This window comes from Stigmatopora argus, chromosome 13, assembly GCF_051989625.1.
Source record: "Stigmatopora argus isolate UIUO_Sarg chromosome 13, RoL_Sarg_1.0, whole genome shotgun sequence".
In the NCBI taxonomy this organism is placed as follows: domain Eukaryota; kingdom Metazoa; phylum Chordata; class Actinopteri; order Syngnathiformes; family Syngnathidae; genus Stigmatopora; species Stigmatopora argus.
The window spans coordinates 10,223,016-10,251,013 of NC_135399.1; the positions used below are offsets into that span (position 1 = coordinate 10,223,016).

At 38.6% G+C, this 27,998-nt stretch overlaps 3 protein-coding genes across 4 annotated transcripts; 2 read left to right on the plus strand and 1 right to left on the minus strand.

The window, feature by feature from the left end:
- Nucleotides 1-314: 314 nt before the first annotated feature.
- tmem163a (transmembrane protein 163a) lies at nucleotides 315-24,962 on the minus strand. 2 transcript variants are annotated; one of them, XM_077616488.1, is made up of 11 exons: nucleotides 24,721-24,962; nucleotides 24,322-24,405; nucleotides 23,163-23,287; nucleotides 17,554-17,915; nucleotides 15,103-15,222; nucleotides 7,165-7,208; nucleotides 6,293-6,384; nucleotides 6,000-6,096; nucleotides 3,701-3,812; nucleotides 3,358-3,499; nucleotides 315-3,272 (listed from the first exon to the last, which is right to left on the minus strand). In XM_077616488.1, exons 4-11 carry the CDS (start codon nucleotides 17,777-17,779, stop codon nucleotides 3,212-3,214), a joined length of 894 nt encoding a protein of 297 aa, XP_077472614.1. In that variant the 5' UTR covers nucleotides 17,780-17,915; nucleotides 23,163-23,287; nucleotides 24,322-24,405; nucleotides 24,721-24,962; the 3' UTR covers nucleotides 315-3,211. The 2 variants fall into 2 exon arrangements, with proteins under 2 accessions (XP_077472614.1, XP_077472615.1); XM_077616489.1 differs by lacking the exon at nucleotides 23,163-23,287.
- acmsd (aminocarboxymuconate semialdehyde decarboxylase) lies at nucleotides 20,028-24,029 on the plus strand. The gene is made up of 10 exons (XM_077616487.1): nucleotides 20,028-20,197; nucleotides 20,721-20,765; nucleotides 21,374-21,470; nucleotides 21,554-21,603; nucleotides 21,677-21,913; nucleotides 22,046-22,139; nucleotides 22,877-22,972; nucleotides 23,065-23,237; nucleotides 23,298-23,396; nucleotides 23,693-24,029. Exons 1-10 carry the CDS (start codon nucleotides 20,129-20,131, stop codon nucleotides 23,753-23,755), a joined length of 1,023 nt encoding a protein of 340 aa, XP_077472613.1. The 5' UTR covers nucleotides 20,028-20,128; the 3' UTR covers nucleotides 23,756-24,029.
- Nucleotides 24,903-27,988, plus strand: LOC144086580 (cyclin-T2-like). The gene is made up of 6 exons (XM_077616490.1): nucleotides 24,903-25,107; nucleotides 25,912-25,993; nucleotides 26,082-26,210; nucleotides 26,514-26,574; nucleotides 27,493-27,555; nucleotides 27,840-27,988. Exons 1-6 carry the CDS (start codon nucleotides 24,950-24,952, stop codon nucleotides 27,917-27,919), a joined length of 573 nt encoding a protein of 190 aa, XP_077472616.1. The 5' UTR covers nucleotides 24,903-24,949; the 3' UTR covers nucleotides 27,920-27,988.
- Nucleotides 27,989-27,998: the final 10 nt, after the last annotated feature.

Genomic DNA, 27,998 nt, shown 5'->3' on the forward strand with positions numbered 1-27,998 from the left:
AATAATATAGATATACGTAAAATATACTCAATGACACTAACAGACTATAAATATATAGAAACAGAAGTAAATGGTTCAAAAAAATAAATGCATTCATTCATCTTTTGAGCCGCTTATGCTCACAAGTTTGGAGTTTCATTAAACCCACATTAGGAGTATAAAACTTAATTTTCATGGCCTAATGGCATTATGATCTATTTAATATGCCTTTACCATGACAAAATTGTGTGAGTCCAGTATTCTTAAATAGTTGAGCTCATAATGATTTCATAAATATGCCTCACTGTAAAAAAACAAAACAAAAAGACAATTCATTTATGGATGAGCATGAATCTTTATTAATAAAATTCTTTTTAAACAAATATGTGTTTTAACATGAATGAAGAACACATAATAGATAATATCACAGATCGTATTACAGTACAAACATTGAAAGATACATATTTGTGTAATACATTTCTTACTACCAAGGGAGTACATTGGATTGAGCCCATGCAAAGCATATACTGTATTGAGAAGAGCATTACCCCTGTCAGCATTGAACAATCATATCCCATCAATGATTTGGTATTATTAATCAGTGCAAATACTATTTGAAGAACATGTGACCGTTAATGAATGAGAGCTGTGTTCTTCTACAAAATGAATGGTCTTGTGGATGGATGGATGTATACATATTCTTTCAGATTCTAGGAATAAAGGTCCATCATGGCAGCATTATAATGTGCAGTAGATGAATGAAGATGTGTGAAGTGAAGTTGAAAAGGAATGAAACAGTGCTAAGAAGAGAGGTAGAAAGGTCTACATCCAAAACATATTTGCTAAACAACTGATTAACCCTGATGATTTTGTCAGCTTGTTCTTTGCTTCACAAAGTCAGAATGTGCTTAAAAAGATGCTTTGTTAGATTGTCACTAATGCTTAGGTGGGCATGATACAAATCCTTGTGCTATTGGTGATGATGTTTTTCGAGTTGATTCATTCATAGTTGGCATTAGTCACCACCCTACAGTGTTACACTGTAAAATACAACATAATAAATAAGCTACTTTTATACTTTATCTGGTCCATCAATAAATATTTGCTTGAATTTGCTTTAACTGAGGACTCCCTGTGTACATACACAGCATACTAAACAAAGCCGTTGCCATGTGATTTCTAACCAGAAGGGGGCTCACACGCATTGATAATCAAAATTCAATACAGTAAATATATATAGTAGCTCAGTATTTGTGAACCCTTTGTATTTTCCACAGATATCACATCATCTATATATCAGCTAATCACATCCTTCATCACTTCTATTACTCAAAATGGACACTATCCAAATTGGTAGTACAAAGTATTTACATGTATAATATTGTTTAGCTCAGTATAAATAGATGGAAAATGGCATCTATGTCAAGCAACAAGCCTGGCAGACACCCACGAACAATAACCCCTAACCAATTCACAAACCAATTATAATACAATAGCATGGATCATGATTTTTTTTGTTTTTTTAGTCCACCGGTTTAGCCACACATAACACACATGGCCGAAAATGCCACTACTGTCAGACAACAACACCCTACAATGCAAAAATCGACAGTTAAATGTGTCATTTTATTTCAATATTTACATAGTAAGAGAAGTATAGAGTAAACCCTTTTTTTAAATATTTCATTCAATATCAGCATCTTTCAGTCCAAAAGTCTTACTATGTTGGTCTCTTAATAAATATTCTTTTATTTATTGTTACCGATTCAGGGTTTCCCCCATCTGGTGCCCATGGATAGCTGGGATAGGCTCCAGCACTCCCAACGATCCTTGTGAAGATAAGCGGTTCAGAGGTTAGCTTGTCAATTTTGTCCATTTTGGACACAAAGTGTCTGTTTTCGGTGGAATCGCTCACAGATTGTGCAGTTGTTATTTACATTCTCGTCATTACAAAGTGGAAACATGCACAAATAATCTGTGCTGGTGGGAAAATACAGGCTATAATGTGAACTGTATTTGCCAAGTTGCAACGTTTCCACTTGTTTTCCTCTTAGTCAGTGTTCAACAAAAGTTGAATCGGGGTAAGTTGCCTCAATTGAACCTTTGTGAATGACCGTGTCCTGACTGACAATCTACAAAGAGACTCAGTCGTTGTGCAATGTCTCTTCCAACGCGGGGTAAACATTAGCATATCACATTTTCCCTCCTTTGCGATTAAAGTCTTGAAATTTTGGATGTCTCTAAAAGATCAAAACCCCCGATCTCCCTTACGAAAATTACAAAAACACTTACGAAAACTCAATGTGACACCTAAAACATCATTGTGGAGTTGGCTAGAACGCATTTCCAATCGATTAACACGTTAAAAACCCATCCATGTTGACCCCACTTTAGGTTGCAATGGTTAACATATTCAAATGAATGTTCAAGCATGACACAAATAGCAATAAATAAAAGATAAATATGAGAATTTGATATTCCAAGCCAAGAATATGGCACATTGGATATTTGAGAGAACAGTGCCTTCACATTGATCATCAACACCTGAGAGGATGTTACAAAACGAAACCCATACAGTAAAATACTGCAGTACATAAACATAAATACATTTAAGGTTACTACATCTAATCTGTTCCAAATTACAATTAATCAAGAGTTTGATGAAGTGGGTTTGAATACGTTGTCTATATAGTAGATTTAATCCTTAAAGGAAAGTGGGAGCTGCCATTGACGGTGATACACGTTCAATCCCTTTTAAGTGGGAGGTGTCTATCAAAGTCAATTGCAGTCAAATAGTTATAGAGAAACCAATTCGATTAAATGGGGACTATCCGATGTTGCCCACGGAAACGAGTAAACAAAATGTATCCGTGTTGCTAATTTTGTTGACACAACACATAAAAAACAAAAAAATCTGATTTGCTGACTACAGTTTGCTTGAACCTTTTTTTGGACATATAAATACTAATAAAATAAAATAAATAAAAGGGCAATCTGAAATGTATGTTGTGGTTTTATGGGTCAATGGCGCAGCTGGTTGAACACATTCCATCTTCTTGTTGGTTTGCGAACAAAAATACCTTTAATAAAGATGTGTTAATGCATGAATGCAGCATATGCACTCCATAGGGGTACACTTGTGAAGATGGTGACGAATGTAGCGCCTGTAATTTAAATGTCCAAGCACTACATTTAGTGCCTAAGGGGTGGGCAATTAGTGTGTGTGTGAACCTCACTCAAATCGTTCATAGTTTCGTGTTTGTCTCACACGGGGCACCATATCCATTAGTAGCCTGTCGAGACACAAAGTGGAGACGATTTAGTGTGTTGCTTGTTTACAGTCAAACAAAGGGAGACGACTTTTAGTTCATCTCTTACTTGACCCCATATGCGAAAATGACGAGTCCAATGACGGCTCCAATCACGCCGTCGAGAAACCACACATCAGGGTGGTCCTTGTACACTTGGGCGCTGATGAGAATGGTAAAACCCATAATCCCACCAACCAGAGAGTTAAAACCTGAAAGAAAAGAGAAAATGAATGAACCGACGGATAGATTTGTCTTTCTCATTCCCATGGAACGTTGCAGCTCGGATTGTTTTCTATTCAATTGGTGGTCCCAATGCAAACAGAGCATCCGTCATCATAGAAACCGCAGCTACGTCGAGTCTTTTATTGGCTTTTTAGTCCATGATTCTCATTGAAGCGTGTTTGACCTACCATCCGTGATGAGTGCGCGGCTTGTAAGCACTTTGCCCAGCATGAACTTTGCAACAGCCAGTATGGTGCACACAAATCCGCTCACGATGGACACGCTGAAGAGAAAGTCATCCTAAAAAAATGTAGAGCAACCCTTGTGAGTAGAAGTGATACAGAAAATTCAAGACCACTAGCACTGCACCTGTTGGAACATGATCATTCTCTACCAGTCTTCCCAATTCAATATTTGTAGATGTCACATCTATCATTGTCAATGGCAAGAAATAAGATGTCTACCTTGTAGAGCTCATAAAATGCTCCGTAATTTGAAGTACTTCAAATAGCGTGCAGTCCTTGAGTTTCCTTTTCACACAGTTGCCGCATGGTGCAAACAATCTCCACGTTCTGCGTTTAATCAGGCGCTGCTTGCAGACAGCTCGCAATGAGAGCAGCAAGCCACAACGTGACACGAATAATGATTCGCAACTTTCTGCCCGCGCGGAGTACGATTTTGCCGCTGGAGCTTTTAAGGCGCGGCTGCTCAGTTTTTATTGGTCCCCAGCAATTGATGAAAATATTACTGAGATTCCTAGCAAGAAGCTTTAATGCAGCCTATAGAGGTCTAATTCATTATGACCGGGAGGACTGGCAGACAATGACTTAATACTACTTAATACATGTAAAGGCATTAAAAGGCTTTAAAAAAACTGATTCCATTTGTCTATATAACAAATAAAAGTGAAATGATTTGAAGTTGGCATATGCAGCCTTCGATTTTATTTAAAGCGGCCCTCTGAAAGAAAAAAAATTGAACACCCCCTGCCGCTTTCCCTTAAGAACGCAACCACGATCCCAATTCACCATAGAGGGAAAACTCTGAAGAGCACACTAAAGTAGCGAAAGGTCAAAGACACACTGAAACAACTGCAAAATTGTCCGGATGAATGGCAACTGCTGTCAGAAAAGAGCACAGAGGACATGAAATTGACAGAGTAATGACCACAGACATGATATTTAGATGAAACGAGCTCGCACAAAGTGCGACTTTCTTGACTGGACTGAAAGAAGCTTCATGATCAGCAGAAGATTGACAGGAGAGACAATTGCCCCTCTTACGGCACCAGTAAAAGCCATCATTTCCCCCCCTCATTACCGAATGATTTTTCTGTAAAAATTCCAAATCAGAACCATATAAAGTCGGGTCAAAGCCTTTATAGTGTCATACTTTTGATTTAAGAGGCTCTGATCCATTTAAGAGTGTATGTAGATCCATCGAACAGCGAGATGAGATACATTTTGTGTGTCTAGGATAAGTGGAGCACTGCAAACACCGCTATGCCTAGACGCTTTGCTAATGATGGAGGCTACTGAGCGTATACATGACATCCCTGATATTGAGCCTTCACCGGTCTCCCTCACTCCACTTGAACAGCCAATTAGTGCTAATAGACTGGAAGTCATGGATGAGAATCAACACCAAACATGCCTCCATGACTAATGAATACTGTTTAAAGTGGCTGGTGGCATTCCTTGTGTTTCTATTTAAAAATGTGTACTTACAGAGATGATGTTACCACCATGGAGTATCATTATCAACTTCCATTTGAAGACTTATTCATGAAGAAGCCCTTGATCATTGAGTAGGTAAGCTTTGTATGCACACTACATGGCAATTGTTTTGTTAAACTTATTAAAGAAGAAGTTAAACTTTAATTCAGTGTCTCCTGTCAACCACCCAGAGTTGTCTGGAATAGGCTCCAGCACCCTCGTGACCCTCGCTCGCTTAGGCTGAATGGAAAATGAGTGAATGAGACATTTTACCTAAGGCAATAAAAATGCTAAACAATTTTGAAGGTTAAGGACAATTTTGTAAAGTTTCAGACATTAAAAAAACATTATTTTAAAGCAACAGGATATTTTATAGAGAACGATTGATGTAATTTTTTAAATTTTGATTCCATTTGTTTGTTGCTTCCAAATCATTGTATCATTGCAAAATGTGAAAAATTGCAACAGAATCAAAACATCTACACTGAGAAAAAATGGGCTATGAATAATATTAACAATATAAATGTATAGATGTTTTCCAAGGCAAAAGCAGATGAAAGTATTTCATTTTGATTACTTAAAATTATGATTAGCCCTCTTTCTTTGAGGATTACATAAATCACAGAATGTCATGTAGTCTCAGGTAAATATTCAAGTAGATCAAAGGTATTATTTAAATCCAAATACATTTGATGAGGCCTTTCATAATGACCATTTCATCAGATAGGCTTCTTTTGTGGTTCGGCTGTAAAGATGTTTCTTTATGTCTTACCACTTCTGGGTGCATTTTTGTAACCAGATTATGAATGGCCTTTCCAAGAATGCAGAGCGAGCAGAGCAGAAACACAATCCCAAGGACCACACACGCTCTGCAAACAAAACAGCAAATCCAGACATCAAACATTAGCAAATGTGATCTGGCTAAATCCAAATGATTAGATTTAAAGCTAACAGTCTTTGATCCATTCTAGTGTACTTTCAGAGACTTTCCTAGTAGAAGCCATGTAGAAGAAATCTCATGGACATTGATCATGATCATGCATGAATTTAGCAATTCCCACTCACATGTATTCTCTGTGCGCTGAATGGACAGCGGCGGCGTTGCTGTAGCGCCACAGCACGATGATTGATGATAGAACATCCAAGGTAGCGTCAAACTAGCCGCACAAGGTACGATTCGAGGAGAAAAATACAAGGACGGCAGAATTATTAGATGGTTACAAATAAAGCTTTTAACATTTTCTATGATGTGTAAAAAAATCAATTCAATGGGATAAAGATTTACTGGAATGCGGAACGGTAACGCCTCAATACAATTTGATACAATCGAACAATTTAAATCGGTATGACTGTGTGAATCCATGGTCTTCCACACAATGAAAATTGAATTCACGAGCAGGAATATTTCCTGCTTTCTTATTGAAGTAGGCGGTCAGAGGTCTCGAACCTGCGGTTCAGGGACCAATTGAGGCACATGGGACAATTTTGCGGAACCCAATTTGAAATTAAAGTACATTATTAGTGTGGCCCCTTTGGATTACCCCAGTTAAACATAGTTGATTTAGAGGTGATATAATATACTTTTATTGAGGTGATAAATGTCCAGTCCATTTCAAATAGGAGGGGCCTCATTCCCAGTTTAAATGGATTATTAGTTGCCTGTCGCCATCAATGGCAGTAAAAAAAAGATCATTCACTGGGAGTCTTACCAATTTAAAAAGATCTATAGCACTTTTTGTTTATTGTATCTTTCTTAACAGCACGTACACCTGTGCTTTAATCTCAGTCCTGCCTTTTTTTGCTCCGTTACCTTGGAGACAACGTGGACCAATAAAAGTCGACTTCCAAGATTCATTAATAAATCACTGACACCAAAGTTATGACTAATTGATCAATGCAAATGTAGGGAACAAGGACAGATGAGGCTAGAAACTCACAGCAAATCCAAACGCCGATGCGCTGTGCCTCATGAAAGATACGACTGTGGAAACACACACGAACAGACACACAAAATGGCAGACATTAGTTCGTTAGTGTTGGCGGTTTTCATATCTGACACAATTTTTTGTACATTTGCAACCCATTTCATTTGAATGCTATCCATGTGCAAAAGTAGCAAGCACGGCACACCACCTGTCTGCCTGTTATCTAAATATAATCTTTCTCTGGCTCAGTTGATGTAGGATTATTTGAGCCTAATTGGGTCCAAAGGAATCTTCAATGTGTGACTTGCTGCATTCCAACAATGAGCATTCGGAGCAAGCTAAAATGCACTGACCCATGAACTATAACAGGTTTAGTCTCATTTCTGGTTTTCATCCTATTTAACTTGAGTGCACACTTTAGATTCAAGTGATTTGCATTCATTTCATTGGGAAAAACAATTTAGATGTAAATGTTTTGTGTTCATTTTAGTCCATTTTGCTCTCATTGTGTCAGACAAAATGGATAAATAGAAATGTTATACTCGCTTGAGTGTGAGCTTTGAGTTGGCACCGTGCTTATCAAGAATGGGTGAAGTGGAGAAGAGTGATATGGAGGTGTGGGAAAAAAAAAAGGAAGGAATAGGAGGAGAGATTTCAGTGGGCTAGGGCGGGGGTGAATAAATGTTCACAATATAGACAAACAGGATATTTAATGTCCATATACATATATACAAACGTATATGAAGAATTCTAAACTAACCTCTAGTCATCAAAACTGTCATGTTCATTTAGTGCCGTGCCTCCCACTTCAAATGGATAGGACGTCTATGACCGTCAATGGCAGCCAATGGCAGCCAATTACTTGTTTTGGAGGCACTTTGGGTTATTTTGTCGTATTTGTTGTCACTTTCTGATGATTTGGGGCTATTCTTGGTCAATTTTGGTGGTTGTGGGCCATTTCTGGGTCAATTCTTGTTGTTTTTGGTACATTTATGCGTCCCTTTTTATTGATCTTAATGATAATGTCCCTAAATGAACAGCCAGTGAGTCAAAATTAACAGTAACCTGTAAATGTGTCCAAACCTTGGAAGACCGGCTTTGAATGCTCTGGTTTCAGCACACACAAAAAACTGAAGGCCAGTAGGGAGCTTTTAAATGTCCTATAAAAAATACCATATAGCCATGAATTGATCTCTCTGGGCAGAAACAAATTGATATTTTAGGCACGAAGCCATGTCCTTGAGACAAACAAAAGTTTCCTCTTAACTGAATAAATTTTCTAAAGTAATTGGCATAAAATGAACATTTCCTTGGGAACTGTTTTGCATAAAAGTGAGGAGAGAAAGTAAGCATGACAAGATTTCGACTGAGGATAGCAGACACCAGTGGGACTACTTAAGTGGCACACATGAAGTCAGTCAGTATAAAAATACTGCAACATCACTTGTCCAGTGATCCATACTTCCGGCCTTTTAGCAGACATCCAAGAAGGCCGCAGCCCTTTGCCCAGCTGCAAAATATCGCGTTCAATAATTAATTCAAGACCGAGCACCAGGTTCTGCACTGCGCTGTTGGCTCTGTAGTTAAGCGCACCCACCTTCTCTTTAACCTCCCTTCTACCCTTTCCTCTCACATTCACTTCCTCGTGTATGACTATCTCAACATCGGTATCTTCTTAAATAAAAAAAGAGGATTCCCTCCTGAGTAATATAAAACCTGCCTCCTTCATCTCTAGCTTAATCTCCTTTATGTGTTCATCTAGTTCAGGGAGTACCCCACCTACTGAGTGGGACCCCTCACCCCCGCGGATGAGCAAAATGGAAAATAAATGAATGCATAATGGCAGTTAGCAAAATCTACTGCAAAAATGTTATCTCACTACTCTTGCGGAGTCTAACATATTGTCAATTGTGACCACATTGCTCAATGGGACGTCAACCAGGTCGCAACCACAATAAAAATCAAGACACCACACATCCTCTTCCCTTAATAAGAACCACACAAAACACAAGCGTGTGCCCACACGTGCTATTCATGTCAGCACTCACCAGTTAACTACTGTTTAATGACACCCAGATGCAACACAGCAGAGCTTGTTAAAAAGAGACGCAACAGCGAACACTGACATTTCAGTATTAAAAACACCACAGAGTATTTCTGATGGTGTATTTTAAAAAAGTAGCAGGACGTACATTTTCAACTGGGAGTCAATACACCTTTTATATAGTAAAGAAATCACATTCAGACCAATAGTCATCTTGGGCTAATTTCACATTGCAGGGTGCGACATCCAATACAGTTTGGTTATTCCGATGTTTTGTTTAGCCTCGTGCAAGTGACAAAAAACATGTTCTGACATGCTGCAGTGTTTTTTTTCCCACAAGTAAATATGGTGATGCCAGCACAGTGGAAGAATGGTTAGCACATCCGTGTTTTTTAGATATGTGGTATTTCACATTACGGTTATGGAATTGTGGCATACCAGCAACGCTTTGTGAACACAAAGAGAAGCATCTCTGATCTCTCACTTTGGTGGAGAAATGTGGGAGAATAGCAATGAAAAACTCAAATTGTACTCGTATTTTGGTTGAATTTATGCCAATAAATCCACACACAAAAATGGAGTTCCACATTTTAAATGCTATTTACATTTTGTGTTCGCCCCCAAGTATAGCTTTAATGAAAAATTCATGAGTGATGTTGGATCCCAGCGTTTTCCAGTCCCCCTTTAGTAAAGCTTCCTTCTCCCTGGCATGCAATTTACTAATATACCCCACTGTCATATTAAAGTAGAAGAAAGCTCGGGCCTTTTGGTAATGAATTCCCTCCATTCATCAGTTTACCATCGTTTACGACAAAACAAGCTAATTGTGGATTGTTTTACAGTCACCTCTAAAAAGCTTCTGCACAGGTAAGCTTCCTGGTATGTTACATGACATTATCATTTTATGCCATTTGCGACGAAGCTCCCTCACTGAATAATCAAGCTCATGTGAACAGGTTTGTTTCAACGTGATAATGGAGATTTAACGCAATTTAATATGCCGGTCCAATGACACCTTGGATGTCACAATCAATGTTCCCTCTAATTTTTTGTTTGTCTGGGCAGAAAGACAACCTCCCTGAGCACACCGAGTACTGGTGTGAGCAACATCATCATTGCTCGCTATGGGCACACACCAGTATCACACCTGCCATAAGCAGGTGCATGTCTACTGCACATAAATGATTTAGTAATAATAAAATGTAATGATTAATATCTATGAATGGGCGGCCCGGCGGATGAGTGGTTCGCGCGTCGGCCTCACAGCTAAAAAAAAAAAGGGATTTTATTTTGTGCGCTCCATATGATTTGCTGTGCGCAGAGAAGACGAGAGTAGTGCGCAATTGGGAACATTGGTCACAATGCACCATATTTTAAGAGAAAGTTGCTAGTTGAAAGTGGCAGGTTCCATTACAGAATTCATATAATAAAGCCACTGAGTATTCTGTTGGTTGAAACAAACTGTAATTCATAGCGGTGAAATTTTCCTTTGTATATCTCGGGCATAAGAAGACTTCATTGCACATTCTCTACCGACACGTTTATCTGATCTTGTTGGTTATTCTGGTGACGAGACATAAAAATAGTCAAGTGGTGTTTACTGCGAAACAACGGTGCAAGGCTGCCGAGAGGGCCGTCCTATAATTACGCCGCAGATGGCTAGCTTTCGACAGCCAAGCAAAACACACTGATAAAATGCAGACGGCACTTGGGTGGAAATGCTTATGGCCAAAAATTGATGAAGAAAAAAGAAAGAAGATTGCAAGCATTTAATGCAGGAATTTCTCATCTTCATTTTGATCTCCTACTGTAAATCTCACAGAGATTAGAGGGACATTCATCTCTACAGCAAATAAAACCTCTAATTTGGGGTTCGATCAATATCACTGTATTTTACACAAAAACACTAAAAGTCCAACGCATTAACATGTCAGAAATAAGGCGTCATTTTATAGGGACATCTTGTATTGATGTATTTTAGTAATATTAAGATGTGCTGGAAAAAAGATGACTTCAGTTCTAACAGAAAGCAAAGTACGGCAGAAGCATCTGCTGTGAGAAACCAAGGAAGCGGAAAGCGTGACTAGGCAAGAGAGAGTGAGAACCCATATCAATATTCAGTAGAAATGACAGATAAAGAGCCATCCGATGGTGCAGTGGTTCTTCTCGCCCTACTTCGGTGCAGGCAGTGATTGTTTCTGTGTCCCCCAATTAGTTGCGGTCTTTTTTGATACCTGTTTTTTCCACAGATTTTGTATTTTTGTAGGTTACTTGTGTGCTGTGTCAGGTCTTTTATTGTAATTGCCTTTGGCTCTTTCGGTTCCATGGCTGCACTTCTTGTTGTTTTTAAAAATGATTATTTAAAGGTTTCATCACATTGCGTAAAATTTGCACATTTGTAGTTTCGTGTCTTGCAGACTGCTCCTGATTTTTACAAAAGTCACTCACTATTATAAAAATTGACTCAACTGTTACTGGTAGAAGTGGAGATGCAAATATGCATGTCTACGGTGGAGTCTGTCATTCTGAATGTGTCCGCTTTATTCTAACAGCACCACTATTGTCACCCTCCACATACGATTTCTTGTTCATTCAGTAATTGTCAACAAATGGAATCTATCCAACAATACACTTGTCGAGAGAGTACAAGTTAAAACTTATTTTACACAATGCTCACATAGTTTACATCATGGATCCTAAACACTCAAGATTAACATACCAGCACACAACTTTGTGTGGCGTCATTCAGCTTTACTAGTATTTGACATTGTCTGTCAGGAAGGCACAACTATGTAAATAATTATGTGGAAAAAAGGGTCTCAATGCACCACTGTCTACAACATAATTTAACAATGTTGATCAGGGTGTAGGGCACCTTTTTCTTTAAATCAGATGGCATTGCTCCAGCAAGTCAAAATCGATGGATTGATGATCTAGCACTAGGGTGTCAGACTCGGGTTGGTTCGTGGGCCGCATTAACGTCAACTCGATTTCATGTGGGCCGGACCATTTTAGATATAATATTTTGATTGTTTTTTATATAAATGCATTAAAAGAACTGGATTAAAAGCCCAGAATATTCAGTTTTTTATAGATCTAAAACAATGTTTATTTTAGCTTTTTTTTAAATATATTTTTAGATTTTAGAAAATGATTTTTGAACTACAAACACAGAAAAAAATGATTTAAAAATTACAATTATTGATTTAAAAGGGGGAAAATCAGGAAATTTAATATGCATCTATACTCTTAATTTTAATTTGATCCTAATACAGAAAGTCGGCACTCAATTTACTTTCCCGGGCCACACAAAATGATGCGGGGGGGCAGATTTGGCCCCCGGGCCGCCACTTTGACACGTGATCTAACATTTTAATTCAAGTATTGGCGGTTTGTGGTCTGAATGACCTGGGAGAAATAGTGTTATCATAGTTATAACAATGAGCCCTATGGCAGGGAATTAATATGTAATTTCACAGTTCTCAAACCATCGGCAATGTTACTTTTTGTCCCCAAACAATGTCATTTGGCCTAAAAGTTAGCGCTTTCCCATCCACTCACTCTTTCTATATATAGACTTCTTCCACATAGTCAGTCCTAAAAATAGATCCAAGAGACAGGGAAAGAAAATGAATAAATGATTGTGTTTTCATGTGTGAGACAGACCGTCGGTGTCGAAGATGGCGGTGTTTTGGTGTGTGACTCCAGAGCAGCCAGAGAAGAGGAAAAGAAGATAACAAAGGAGAATGGCTTGGAAGGGAGAGAATAGCAAGGAAGAGGGAGTGGGCGTGACTGCGTACCCCATGGGAGTCCATTGTCGGGAGGCAGAGCTGCAGCAAGACGGGCAAATCTTTCTCCAGCCTTGGCCTGTGTGTGATGAATGGCCTGCTGACACCGGTGTTGTTTTTGTTGCAGTCGGCATATGAATTAAAGGTTCCAGTGTCAGCAAATGTCTATGTAATGATCACAAGAATACTCCATACTCAAAGTTACATCACAGTGATGTTCTGAGCATCAGTCTTTTTCAGCTTGTTCTTATCAAGATTGATCGTTATTTTTTCTGAACAGTGACTTAGTGATTTTTGCTCCCATGATATATCTCATTGAAGAACCTAACCCCAGCGACGTAGGAGAGATTACTGCAAGATTGTCCACCTTTTAAAGTACACAATCAGCATACATTTTAATAAACAATGATGGCACACAATAACATTTAATGAAATTGTTTGCAAATATTTTTTATATATATAACTGGATGTGTTTACTGTGGTAACAAGCACGGGTCCGATTTTTCTTCAAGACACGTTTTAGTCTGCATGCACAGACATAGATAAATATTCACCGTTTATTTATAACTATGTCTGCCTTTTACGTTATGTATCTGGGTTGGTGCTCAATTATTACAGTGCTTCCGCAGGAGCACCCCCCCATTAAAAAAATAGGGTACTATTTGAATCTCTGCTTTTTACCCTCTAATTAGGGTAATTATTATTAAACGTGTAATAAGATGGCCTTTGATAACTGTCAAAAATACTCAATTTCTTCCTGATCTTCTGTGAAACATTTCCATTTAAAAGAGCCTCTGATAAATTGAAATTCTAAATAGGTTCAACAGAGGAAAAAATGTTGCGTTTCATTTACATATTGGCACACCTCTTCTCATACGATGTATTTGAAGAAGCCCACGCAGAGCCAGAAATTTCATTTGCTAGGTAAAGTTGAGAAAGGAGGCAGAAAGGCAATGAGACATCAAAGAAAGAAGATGGCAAAAGGAGTGAACTGAAACTAGAGCGCTAGTGGTGTTGTTTCAAGCGGAGCCATCACAACTAGCAGATCCCAGGTGCCGCCTGCCAACATTCATCTTGCTTCATTCCTGCATCCTGCATCTTCACATTTTACAGACTAGTATGTCATCTCCATAATTCATCTGTTTGGCAATGTTGCTTTCAGAGCTCATGCGGGTTTACTACTTTCCAACTCAACACGGTGACAATGCAGTCAACTGATTGATCTCTTCACCATGAACTCATAACCTGTCCTTTGACTGGACCTCGCACTGCTGAGAGGCGTGCCCTGCTGTTCATTCGTCCTTCTCATTGAGTCCTTGATTCTCAAGTTTAATGTCGGGGATGTATCAAATTACCTCAAACAATCTTGATTGTTCTTTGTACTGTGAGGATTTACAATCTGTTTTGGTGAAATGGCTAATAACTTGCTTCAGATTACATGGCAATAGTAATTGATGACGTTGGTCTGTCATCTGTTAACATGCTTTTATGAGCTACAAACAATGAGTTGATGTTTAGATTTGGTCTGACCAAGTCGATTATAAAATTCTGAGAACTCCAGGATTGAAAATGACATAGCAATTTCGACTTGCTTGATGCTTTGTCAAGATGACAAAGCAACATCTTTTATCACCACCAGCATTGCGTATTACATGAGTGCCACTGTCTCTGTCTTGTGATGATGACACCAAAGAACATCAATCTTTGACAGTGTCGCAGGGATCACATGACTGTGTTTAGTTCCCCAAAAAGATTTACATTGAAAGTTCTCTGAGGAATGTAGAAAAAATGAGTTGAGATGAAAAAGTAGCAGCGCAAGAGTGGTTATAGGACACACCTCACAGTTCTTAGATTAAGGGTTCAATGCTGGGTTTCAGCTTTTCTGTGTGGCATTTTTTTTTCCATGGGTACTCTGGTTTGCTCCAAAGTCCCACCAATATTCTTCAAACTGTCCTTAGTTATGAGTGTGTTCTTTGCAATTGTCTGGCAACAAATTTAGGGTATAGTGCCCATAGTACGACTCTAGTACACTAGTAACAATTGTCAGGATAGATAGATTTTTTTGCACATACTAATAACCAGGGCAAAAGCCCATGACAAAGAATTTTCAATACTTACTGAACGCTGTCACAGCCAGTATGAGGGTGACCACGATTGAGATCCACGAGACCCAGAGTGCCTTCTTTCGGTAGTTCTGAGCCTCATGAGGCTTCAGTCGCAAGCTGCTCTCCAGGAGACCTGCAGTAAAAACATAAAATCATTTCAATGACAGATTCAGACTATGTGGAGGGGGGTTGATTTTGTCTTTGGGAAGAAATAAAATCCTTGAACTCACACGAAAACTGACGGTAAAATGTCTCAAACTTTTTGTATGTAGCAATGTAGTAGCTGGTTAGAAATGATTATTTAAAGAACATTAAATGTAAGCAAATAATAAAACAGCTTGAGGCAGAAAGGAAAGTACAAAGCAAGAAAATCTGTCCTTGTTAAACAAGCTGCTGATGTTTTTCCAATGTGCAGTGCTAAAACATCTGGCATCCAAATGAGATTTACCACAGATGAACAATCAATTGCATTTTTTTATCATCTACTTGTCTAAACCTCACACGTCTGAGATATTTGAGACTTTGCCTCAAGTCACAGACAAAATGATTCAAGATTCTCTCAGTGCCTGAAGCACATCCGTCGTCGTGAAACATGAAGCGACCTCTGCAGAGTCTTACAATATTCATGAGATGAAACTTTTACACGCTAAATAGCATTCACAGCTATTGCTCATCCTACCAAAATAGATTTCACATGGACCCATTCCATTTGGCAAAGTGTTGCCAAAGCAATAACTCTCTTGTTTAGAAGATAATGTAGTAATGATAATTATATTAACTCACATTTGACAGTGAGTACGGATACCATAGTGTACCTTTCAAAAATCCAAATTCGATGCTGACACCTGTATTCAATGTTTTGTGATCATCATTTTTAAAAGGCACACTCTGTCTTAATCTAGTTTTAGAATTAGCTTTCCTCACTCTTGTTTTAAATACCGAATAATTCAGTTATTTATAAAAAGCACTTCAAGATGCTGGATGGTCTCAATCACAGGTTGATTGCACACTATAAGCAAGAAAGAACACATAAATACTCTTCAAGACTGTGACTTTTTGCAAATCACATTAATTAAACTGTACATTTCAACCAATGCTGTCACTGTTAACATTTCATTTTCTGAACAAGGCCATCGTCTTTATCCTTAACACTTTGATTTAGCAACACAACGTATCATTTTGCCAGGGAGAGTACTAGCTATACTATTTCTTCCTTCTGTGCAGAAAGGCCAAAGTGCATGGACATTGTAAAAATAGACTCTCAGGTGTGTTTCTATTTGAACCCATCTGTTACATTAACAGACATCATCATGTACTAGATGTTATTTCTTATTTTATTTTCATGCAATGACTCAATTGCATCTGGACTGTTGTGGTTTTTGCTTGCTTTAAAGGCGTAGTAATACTTTTTTGGGTGCTGTTTTGGTCAAAAAGATAACATATTATGTTTTAGTCATTCCATTTACAAATTTCATTCTCATTCTTAGCACATTTTTCAGACATATTCATTAATCCTCTCTTTCAATCTAACATCTTGACATGGCTAAACATCATGAATAAATGTAAATTAATCCCTAGTAATAATATTTAGTAAACATACACAGATTAAATAAATCTGATGGGTGATTGAAGGTTTAGAATTGACTTACCTAATGTGGGCCCACTTATACACTATGGAATGTTTAGTTCCACTAGCGCATATAATGAATGGGATTAGAAATGGCCAAAAATCATACATAATCTCTTTCACACACATGCTTCTTGAAAGTATGCAAACACACAGTAAGGGATTTCTACCGGTCATCATGCATGTGACTGGCACCAAGGTGAAACCAGGTTTTTGACAAATGGGTGACAGTAGATGTCAAAGGGGTTAAAACTTGAGAAACTCAGCGGAATTTCAACATTTGCAATCCTCAACCAATTGCTGAGCCCAATTTTGAATGGTCAAAACTTTAGAGGGAATGTTCCACACTGACATTCTCATTCATTCACCTAAACCAGTTCATTGTTTCATGCAATGCAAGCTACACAACATGACAACCATGAAAAACACACATTTATGGAGAATTAAAATTCTTAACTTAACCTGAGATATGCTTGGAATGCAGGATGTCAGAGCACCTTGAGACAACCTCATTGAACAGTTGGAATTCAAACCCTGAACCTCAAAACTGTAAGGCAGAGGTACTAATCACGAGGCCCCTATGTTGCCCATGGATTTTTGCCAAATTTATATATATATATATATATATATATATATATATATATATATATATATATATATATATATATATATATATATATATATATATATATAATTTTTAAGGGTGTGGAAGACTATCAAGGGGGATCCACCTGATTTATGAATAATTCAAACAAGAGCAGGCTAAAAATACCCCCTTATTATTTCCCCAGGGAGTAGACAAATAACATTAAGATTGATGAATGGGAGTAAGTGTACCTTCTCCCTCCACACTGTCGGTAATTTTCATCTCCTGGCCGGTGGTGAGCCCCTCATGTTGCACGGGGCTTTTGACGTGCTGCTGCCGCTGGCTGTTGTGGTGGTTATGGTGGCTGTTGCCGATGCCATCCGGGGCGCACTGGCCGTTCCGCACGTTTCCAGGAGACGGATCCACTATGGTCAAATCCGGGACTGGGTAGGACTCTCGGGTCGCCGGGTCTGACATTGCTTGAATGGGCACGCTCGCTTTGACTTCTATTGGAGTTTGAGAGTGGAAGAGCAGCCGAAATGACGCGGAGGTTGGACGATGAAGAGCGCAGCAGACATCCAAGCGTGAGGGGTTATAACATCACCAGCGCCGGCTAGATTGCGTCGTGGGGCGGAGGACGAGGAGGAGGAGGAGAAGGAGGAGGGGGGCGATGGCGATGCAATGACAGATAAAAAGATGTAAAAGGCGGGGGGAAAAAGATATCATCCGGCGATAAGGCAAGAGCAACTTGTGACACCCACAATGAAGAGGATCGTGAATAGAATAAGCAGCCCAAGTGAGATCCAAGACACTTTGGAGTTATTAGATGCAGTGATGCGATATTGTAGTGTGGATGTAGCGGGCGGTACCCTCACATTCCGCCCCACCTTTTTTTTCCATTTAAAAAAATGTTTTGCTCCTTCTTTCAAGTTTAATGATTTGTGTTTTCATCTTTTTCCTGTAAACATCGAATACTGTCTACTCAATGGATTTATATTTTCATGTCATTCATTTTTTTTTCATTTTCTGAACCGCTTTATCCTCACTAGGGTCGCGGGTGGTGCTGGAGCCTATCCCATCTGCCTTCGGGCACGAGGCGGAGGGCACCCTGAATTGCTGCCCAGCCAATCACAGGGCACAAAGAAACCAACAACCATTCACGCTCACACTCATACCTAGGGGCAATTTAGAGTGTCCAATCAGCCTACCTTAGAACATGGGAGGAAATCGGAGTACCCGGAGAAAGCCCACACAGGCCCGGGAAGAACATGCAAACTCCACACAGGTGGACCGACCTGGATTTAAACCCAGGACCCACACTGTGAGGCTGACGCACTATTATTATTTATTTACATATATATTTATTTATATATTTATACCTCCACTGGGTGAATATTAATATAATAGCTGCATAGTAGACTACTTTTTGAAAGGACAGATCAGGTTCAGGGATTCTAGCATTCTCCTACATTACAAAAATGTTAAGCCATTTATCTCAAGTTCAAAATTGTCTATAGCTGTCAATGTAAGTGTTTATTTTAAACCAGTCCTGGGTGTACCTCACCTGTCCAAACACATCAGTTAGAATTGGAAGCCTTATTGGGGCAAACAGTGTAAGCATTTATCATAACACAAACATTTTAGAAAAAGAGATCACTAGCACCTGCTTACTTTTTCAACAAAACAGTGCTGAACAACATCACAATTTGTTTACCCACAGACACTTTAGGGTTTACCAAGCTGTCTAGTTCCCTATAGCCACCTAGTTTTTAGGTTGCGACATTAAAATGACCACATATCCTTCCGTGAAGGCTGCTTAGTCAAAATTGCAGACAGGAAGTGGTCTCCTGAGGCCTGAAGCTTCCATAACTGTCATAAAGGCAGTGTGACCACATTATGGCCGCTAACTCAAGAGAAAATCACGCATGTCCAGTGTGGTATTTGCGTAGGGCTTGCACATGTGACAGCCCCCTGTGAATAACCACCACAATGGTGAAGCAGTGAGTGACATAATGGGATGTTGTCTAATCAGCACATGATGCCACATAACTTGTTTTCATGGCTGAATATACTGTTGTGACAAAGTGTTGTGACTAAGTGTCCTTATTGAATAAAATGGACCAAATTAATCTCGTTATTGTACCTAGTAAAGTTTCAATCTTCAATAGTGTCTATTGTTTCCAAGTCCAATGGTTTATGCGACTCATGACAGTGATAAAGTGTGCGTCCAATCCATTTTAGATGTGAGGCCTGATAATGAAGGAACACAAATGAGTTAATCGGCTTATGTTAAAAGTCAAAATACAGAACAACATTTTAGCTTCCACCGCAGACAGCTAGTTTAATGGTTTTTTAGTATGTTTATGGCCATCAGTAATTGTGAACCTATCAAGGAGGGACGAGGATTGGGACATTCAAAAACTTGGTTGAGCTCAAAAGCTTCCTGTTTTCATTCTTCTTTTGCCAATTTGACAGAATAAAAGTGAACATTTTATTGTCATCATCTAGTGTTCAACTCTAGAATTACATCCAGAATAGAAAGCAGAAAATTAACAAATGCAAAAATAGCAAAAAATAGCCTAAAGAGCTTGACCAACAAAACTAGAGAGATGAATTAATGTAAATGCTGCATTAGAAAAACAAAAAATTAAACTAGAATTCTATTTACAAAATGACATGATTCTAACCTAAGTTAATAAATGACAAGGGCTGTCTTAGCTGCAGTTATTCACCTGTCGGTCATTGCTTTCTGGCTGACGATGAGGACTCTTTTTGGCGGCTGTTCGCAATAATAGAAAACTGAAAGTGCTGCAGGCAGGTTGCCTAATGTCCAAAAGGATGAAGGTTGATATACATAATCATATTTTACCTAAGGAATGGCCTGATTTAAAGAAGGTAGGATGATAAACAACACATGGCACTCACTGGGAAATAAAAATGTTATGGAATGGAGAGGAGAGTCAGCCCACATGGTCCATCCAGCCAGATTTTTGTTATTATTCATTCACAAAAGTATATTATTTTGTGTTAGTTTTGTATTTATCATCAAGATATCTAGTGAAAATGTTCATGCAGTGTTAAACGGGACTGCTCAGTCCATACCTCAGCTAGTAGTTAAACTTTAACCAATAACTACACATGCTTGGCTTTTGCTAATGATTGGCCGACTTTATTGTTGGTAGATATGAGATGTTCTCATTTTTAGCTTTCTTTTACTGTAAGTTTGTCCAATAAAATTTACAACAGAATTATTATTTATCCAAAATTTGAGTCTAAACTTGCACGTCATTTTGATGTAAAGGCTATAGGTTCAATATGATTGTGGCCGTTTAAGATAATAAGTATGGATACTATATTGTACTGATTTTACATTTCAATTAACAGATATATTACAAACTATAAACTAATTGTTTTTCAGAGGTACGGCTACGGAGGGTTTGTCCAGCTTCATCATCACTGCAAGGTGAGTCGAGAGCAGCCTGATGCTTGCAAAAGGATACACAATATTCCCTTCAAATCAGAGAGAATTAGTCAATTAAATGTTAAAAATTAGAATTAAATCAATTAACATTTTTTTGATGCAGGGGTGTCTTTTTTAATGTAGAGTTCAGTTTTACTTAACTGTTATGTATATTATATACTATTTGTTTTTAAACTGTTATATAGTGCATTTTCTCATATAAATTATTTATCATATATAAAATTATAAAGATATTATATTTATTTTATAAATTATTTTTTTAAATGAATAAAGGTGAGCTCTTGTTTTGGGTCGTCATAAAATCACTCTCTTAAGGGTCTGCAGTATGAAAAGTTATAAACTGTATGCTGCCCTCATGTGGCTGTTATCCAGCCAACACAAGGTCCACTTGTCTTTAACTGTCAAAAAATAAAATAAAAAATAAAATAAAATAAAAAACGTAACTAAAGGTTGCTCAATGGAAATATCCCAGCCTTGAACCATTTAAAACATCTCTAGATGATTTAACAGGTGACCTACTTTTGTCAAAATATCCAAAGCATCAAGATTTACCGCACCATTTGAGCTTTGGAATTTTAACCTAATTTCAGGGTGAAGCAAAGATGATGAAGGACGGGAATCTTTTTCGTGTTATTCAAGAAAACTGCTGGGATGCAGATGCGCGCATACGAGACATGAATCAATATGGTAAAAATCACTGGCACAATGGTCCACACTCACAAACATCATCAATGAACTCAAAGAGAGTTTCTACCCCTCCCAATATTCAGGTGTCTCAGTTCAAGCCCTATCCACTGTTCCTGTAATGTTCAGCTACTGGGTAAGACACACTAGAAGAATCTTAAATTGAAACAAAACAGTTTTTTTAATATTATCCAAAAATATAACTTCAGGCCAAACCACACGACACTTTGGATCTCTGCGTCCTTTTGAACAATGATTTGGCCCAGACAGTGCGCAGTCACCCTAAAAGGTTCGTGGGCCTGGGAACGCTGCCCATGCAAGCGCCCGACCTGGCCGTGCTGGAGATGCGGCGCTGCGTACGGGAACTGGGTTTCCCCGGCGTGCAGATCGGTTCGCATATAAACAACTGGGACCTCAATGCGGCTGACCTTGATCCTTTCTACGCTGTAAGCAGTGTTTGCAAACCATCGAGTATTCACACCTCACCCTCCTTCCCGTTCGATATTTTTATGACTTTCTTGGGGGTCATGTTTCTGCTCATTAAGAAGCACTGACACTGCAGCATGTTTCTCATACAGGAGGCTGAGGCGCTGAATTGCTCCATTTTTGTACACCCGTGGGACATGCAGACGGATGGGAGAATGGCTAAGTATTGGCTGCCCTGGCTGGTGGGTGAGGGATATGGCGTAGATGCGTGATGTTTTAAAAATTGCTGCAGGTCAACGTGCATGTCTTGAATCAAACACCCTGGATCAGGGATGGGCTAACTATTCCACAAAGGGCCATAGTGGGTGGGGGGGTTTCGTTCCAAACCATAAGACACTTTTTTGTTTACCAATCTGATGTCCTTCAAGTGCAACCAGTTGATTCCAGTCAGGTGCTTCTTGTTTTCTGCAGAATGTGACCAGCTCGGTTGGAACTAAAGTCAATCCCACATTGGGTCATTTTTAAGATGACTGATTATTTAAGACTTTGAGAATATTGTGTACACTGAACAAACACCATATTTACCAAGTTTTATATATATATATATATATATATATATATATATATATATATATATATATATATATATATATATATATATATATATATACTCTTTTGTTTCACCAGGAAATAAAAGATCTCATTTTTTTTGTAATCATCAGTAGAACATTGTTGTTAAGTTTTCCAAATTGTAGCTGCTTACCCCAAAACTAAAGCAAATGAACTTTTGTGGAATGAAAAAAGCCTAATTTACAAGTACATACAAGGATCGGGATCTAATTGATTGGTTTACGCTTCAATTTTAGGGAATGAATATATCAAATATGACATTCAAATTATCAAAGTGCTTCAAATTTGATTGAGTAAAAAATTGCACTAAATTCTTGTCATCACGTATTATATTTTTTCTTGTCTATCAAAAGGCATGCCCACAGAAACAACAATGGCGATTTGCTCAATGATTTTTGGAGGTGTCTTTGAGAGATTTCCGAAATTGAAAGTCTGCTTTGCTCATGGAGGTAAACTATGCATCTAATACTACAAACACAAATCTACTACTATATATATATTTTTTTAAAAACAACAACAACAGCCTCTGCATTTTTTGCAGGTGGTTCCTTCCCATTCACAATTGGTAGAATTGAACATGGTCACAAAGTTCGTCCCGATTTGTGCGCTGTGCACAATAAAACCAATCCCCGGAAATACCTTGGTTCTTTTTATACTGACTCCCTCGTTCACGATCCTGTCTCCTTGAAGCTTCTGACTGACGTCATTGGAAAGGTGAGGGTCTTATAAGTGGTCAGAAAAGACTCCCGCACTGATGATCTGTTCTGTTTTCAGGATAAAGTGATGTTAGGAACAGATTACCCTTTCCCACTGGGAGAGCTGCAACCTGGAGCTCTAATTGAATCAATGGAGGAATTTGATGAAACTTTAAAGGTAGTATTCATTTTTAAATGATATTGCACATTTGCAAACCTCCATTTAAGCATCTTATTAAGTTACTGCCTCACTTTTGCCCCAAGGCAAGGATCTTCAATATCAAAAAAAGATACTCCTTGATAACTACCTGTATTGCAATCAATTCTATTCTATAATAAGTTTTGATCCTTAACCTATGTGCCATAGGATTTAGTGTCATTTGAGAGTCCCAGGGTACCTAATATGTAATCAAAATCATTTATTAGTTTTTAAAAAATCAAAATAACAACTACTAGCTTTTTTTTGTTTGACAGGACAAGCTGCTGGCTGGAAATGCACTGGAATTTTTGGGTCTCAAGAAGGAAAACTTTGAGTAGAAGGCAGATTTACTTCAACCAGTGATGCACCTAAAATCCTTCAACTCACATTTGATTGAGTGTTATTCCATGTTTTCAGGGAATATGTGCACACAAAACTAAATATGGATAGTTCTTCAAGCAGACACAATAATGCAACATTTTACCTTCCATACATTTTAACTGAAAGGAAGGATGTTTTTATTGCGTGAAATCCAAGAATAATCCTCTCAGGGATCCACTTATCTTGTGTCAAATTGTGCTATACAAATAAATTTGCCTTTCCTTCCCTTGCCACTTGCTTGGAAATCCATATGTGATCGAAGTTGAAAATACAAAAATGGTAATTTTCAATTAAAAAAATTGTAATTTTAAGTGGAACCATTTTGTCACATGAATATGATACTCACGTCACCGCAGAAGCCAGAAGATCGTAATGATTTTTCAGGGCATATCTACATCAATTAAGCTACCAATTTTCACACAGAAATGTACACATACAGAGCCCCTTGGTAACGGGATAGAAAAAATATTTTGTATGTGTGTAGTAATATGAATCAACAATGTAAAGTACTAGAAATGCTTACCTCAAGGTCTTTTGCGACAAATGTTTTGTCACACACCCAGGGATCCAAGTGGGCCGGTGACCTTTGGATTTGACCTCTGCCTCCCTAGTCAAATAAACAAACAAATCCATTCAAACGGGTAACTCTTTAGTATGCCCTCCTCTTGCCAAGTGGAATGCAATGACATTTTCAAAAACGGGTATTGAGAACATGAGCTGATCATGCGGCCCTATCCCAAATCTACAATATAAGCCGAGTACAAATACACATGTACTTTTTGGACTGCAACATGTATGATTCTTTGATGATCCATTTGATTATCTGGGTGTGGTGCTGTTCCCACGTGTCTTTTGGGAGTAAAGCCAATATACATTTGTTTGTATCAATTATGCCTTAACGTGAATTTTAGGACTTCCCCACCTGTCAAATCCCAGACTCCTTGGCTCATATAGAGGATGGATTAATTAGAATATTACTTAATTCAATAGTAAAGTAAAATTTTAAATTCATAAACGTTGAATTTTATCCCTATATGAGTGGTTCGATCCTTGGTTTACATTAAAACTGATTTAGCAGCTTCTACTAATTTTTCACGGTTTCCTGTGTTCACTGACGTCACTTCCGCTTTCTCCATGACCGTCGAAGAGCAATGGCGGCGAGCCGGGGGTCCTCTTCGAGATGGGTTTTCACCCGGGAGCAGCTGGAAACCACGCCATCTCGCCGATGCGGAGTCGAACCGGATCGGGAGCTATCTTACCGGCAACAAGCGGCCAATTTGATCCAAGACATGGGTCAGAGGCTCAATGTGTATCCTTCCGAAACAAACTGGTTCCGAAGTCAGACGCGGAAGCTAGCGAACGATCCGACATGAAATCCGCCGTGAACGCATCGTCTGTTAATTGTATAATATACAAATAATCGCGCAAATTATAACGCTTTACTGAAATCGCGTTGGATAATTCCGATCTAAACCACCTGGAACACGTTGTACTTAGCCACGGTTAGCATATAGCATGCTAGCGAGCAAGCTGTAGGTTTTGGTCGATAAGAAGGCCGGGAATCATGTTTGAGACTAGGAACTTTAGCAGCCACCTGTTCATTAAACTTTCAACTGGGTTTCCCCTCAAAATCCCGATGTCGACAAGAGCCTGACATTTTCTCACAGAAAGCCTCACGGATTGATTTAGTTGTATCTGGAATTTCATGCGACATAGAGGGGAATTTGGGAAGTGTTATCAGAAAATGTAATCTGGTAACATATTTAAAAATAGTGTGATGCACCCTTGAGATCATCATCCATACATTGTCCATTACAATATCTGTGATATTTAGTGCATATGTTAAAAAAAGATAAGGTATTGTCAACTGAGTGCTGTATAAATTAGCAAAGGGAAAATTTGGCTTAATATTTGTAATATATTTCAGTTTTTTCCGTGTTAGTGTAAATTAGTTTCATACTACAATTATTTATAATAATTTCCAATGTAAAAAAATAGATTATGATCTGAGCTCTGTCTACTCCAAGAATTCAGTTGTTTTCATCAGAACCAGACTGAAAACAATTGATAAGTGAGCCAACAGTGTCATTATTTCCCTTGACCCACATTCCAGCTCTCAACTGACTATAAATACAGCAATTGTTTACATGCATAGATTTTATATGCACCACTCGTTCACCAAATTTCACAGGAATGTAAGTACTATTACCTTTAATTTATTTTTCAAGCACTATTAAATGTTGAAGAGGGATATCTGAATGTGTTCCATAATTTTCATTTCAGACAATATCTCCCACCGCCCTATTTTTGGCCGCCAAGGTGGAAGAACAGCCACGGAAACTGGAGTATGTGATTAAAGTTGCGCACGCCTGCCTAAACCCGCAAGAATCACCTCTTGACACTAAGAGTAATGTAAGTTGGAGGACCTCTATGTCAAGCATGATGTTAAGTTGTTGTTGTTTTTCTTTTCCATTCCTTTCCATGAGTCATCTTTCCTGTCCACTCATTGGCCGTGGTTCCCCAATGTATACCCTGTGCCGCTCCCTGTTGTCAGGGTCATTTTTTTCTGTTGGCACAGTCTAAACGGCTACACGCGCTTAAGTTAAAAAGCGTAATGGCCTCTCTGATTTCAGCTTGGGTCATATAAAGTTAGCAGTTAGGTGAGATCATAGACTCATTACAATTGTTATGTAATGACTGTCTATCAAACTTCAGGCATACCTCCAGCAAGCCCAAGAGCTGGTGATACTTGAATCCATAGTGCTGCAGACTCTTGGTAAGTAGTGGTGACCAGAGTGGATGATGATATGATATGAGAGAGAGAGAGAGAGAGAGAAAGAAAGCAAGCACCATGTGCATTCTTATCAATTTTGGCTTCCGCCATACTTGAGGGTTTCCTCCTATTGATGACAGTTTACTTGTCAACTCAACATCCACTACTGTCCTATGTATGAATTTTCATAAGGTGACTTGTCGTTTTTCTTTTAAGCTGCTTATACAGTGGTACCTCGACATACGATCGTAATCCGTTCCGAGACTGAGATCGTATGTTGAAATTTTCGTAACTCGAGTGAACGTTTCGCATTGAAATGAATGAACAAATTAATTTGTTACAACCCTCTGAAAAAACACCAAAAACTCGATATTGGATTGGGAAAAAATGTTTGATTTCTTCTAACTCGGGTTATTCCGGGTTAGCGGTTTGCCACGCCTCCACCCTCACATTCGCTATCGATGGACTGTTTGCTGTTGTATTGCCTTCAAAATATTCCGAAAATGATGCACACAAATGTCCTCACAATAGGATAACGCACGACCACTTGCCAACGAGAAATAGTCTTTAAAGAACGATCGTGAGAGCTTCTTTCCTTAGAAAGAATAACAGGAAATGCAATAGCTGAGCTTACCCACGTATTGATTGTGGGTAATGAAGTTTTTTTCTGAGAAATTTTCGTCGTACCACTGTATACCCAATCAATCTGGGCAGAGGAATCACTTTTTACTCATTCATTCATTTGTATAACTTTGTGATTGACTTTCACCAAAATGCCTAAAAATCCTTTGTTTCTAACCAGTGTTTATTTGCCCTTGTTTGTGTAGTCTGAAGAAAAGAAAGTCTGTGTCAAATGAGAAGAAAATGACAAGTCACCTCCCAAAAAAACTAAAAACTCACCCGTCTTGTATTTTGTTCCAGGCTTTGAAATTACTATTGATCATCCACACACGGATGTGGTGAAATGTTCCCAGCTAGTACGAGGTAGAGACTTCTTTATTTTGTATTTATTTTCCAATACTACCTCTTAAAATAGATGTGGGGCTCTTTAAAACCCTGATCATATGAATATGCACATGCATACTTTGAAACGCTATTTACTAAGTTGGTTCCCCATTGGACACTGAAGATCTGTAGAGCCACTCTAGGCTAGGTCCAGGACTGAATTGTAAAAATTTGCAATCTTTGTTACAAGTCTTGTTGTTGTTTGACCTAAATGAATTGTGGCTGCTTTCCCCGTTCATGTGGTTTGTTTTTGTGTCTCACAGCAAGCAAGGATCTGGCTCAGACTTCCTATTTCATGGCTACCAACAGGTTGTTATCCTGCCCCTCCTTTGTTGCACTTTGACTGCACACCATTGCTTCCTGTTATGCAGGGTACCCTTTCAGTGTCCAACAGGCCCTCCTTGCACTGGTGGTTGTTGGGA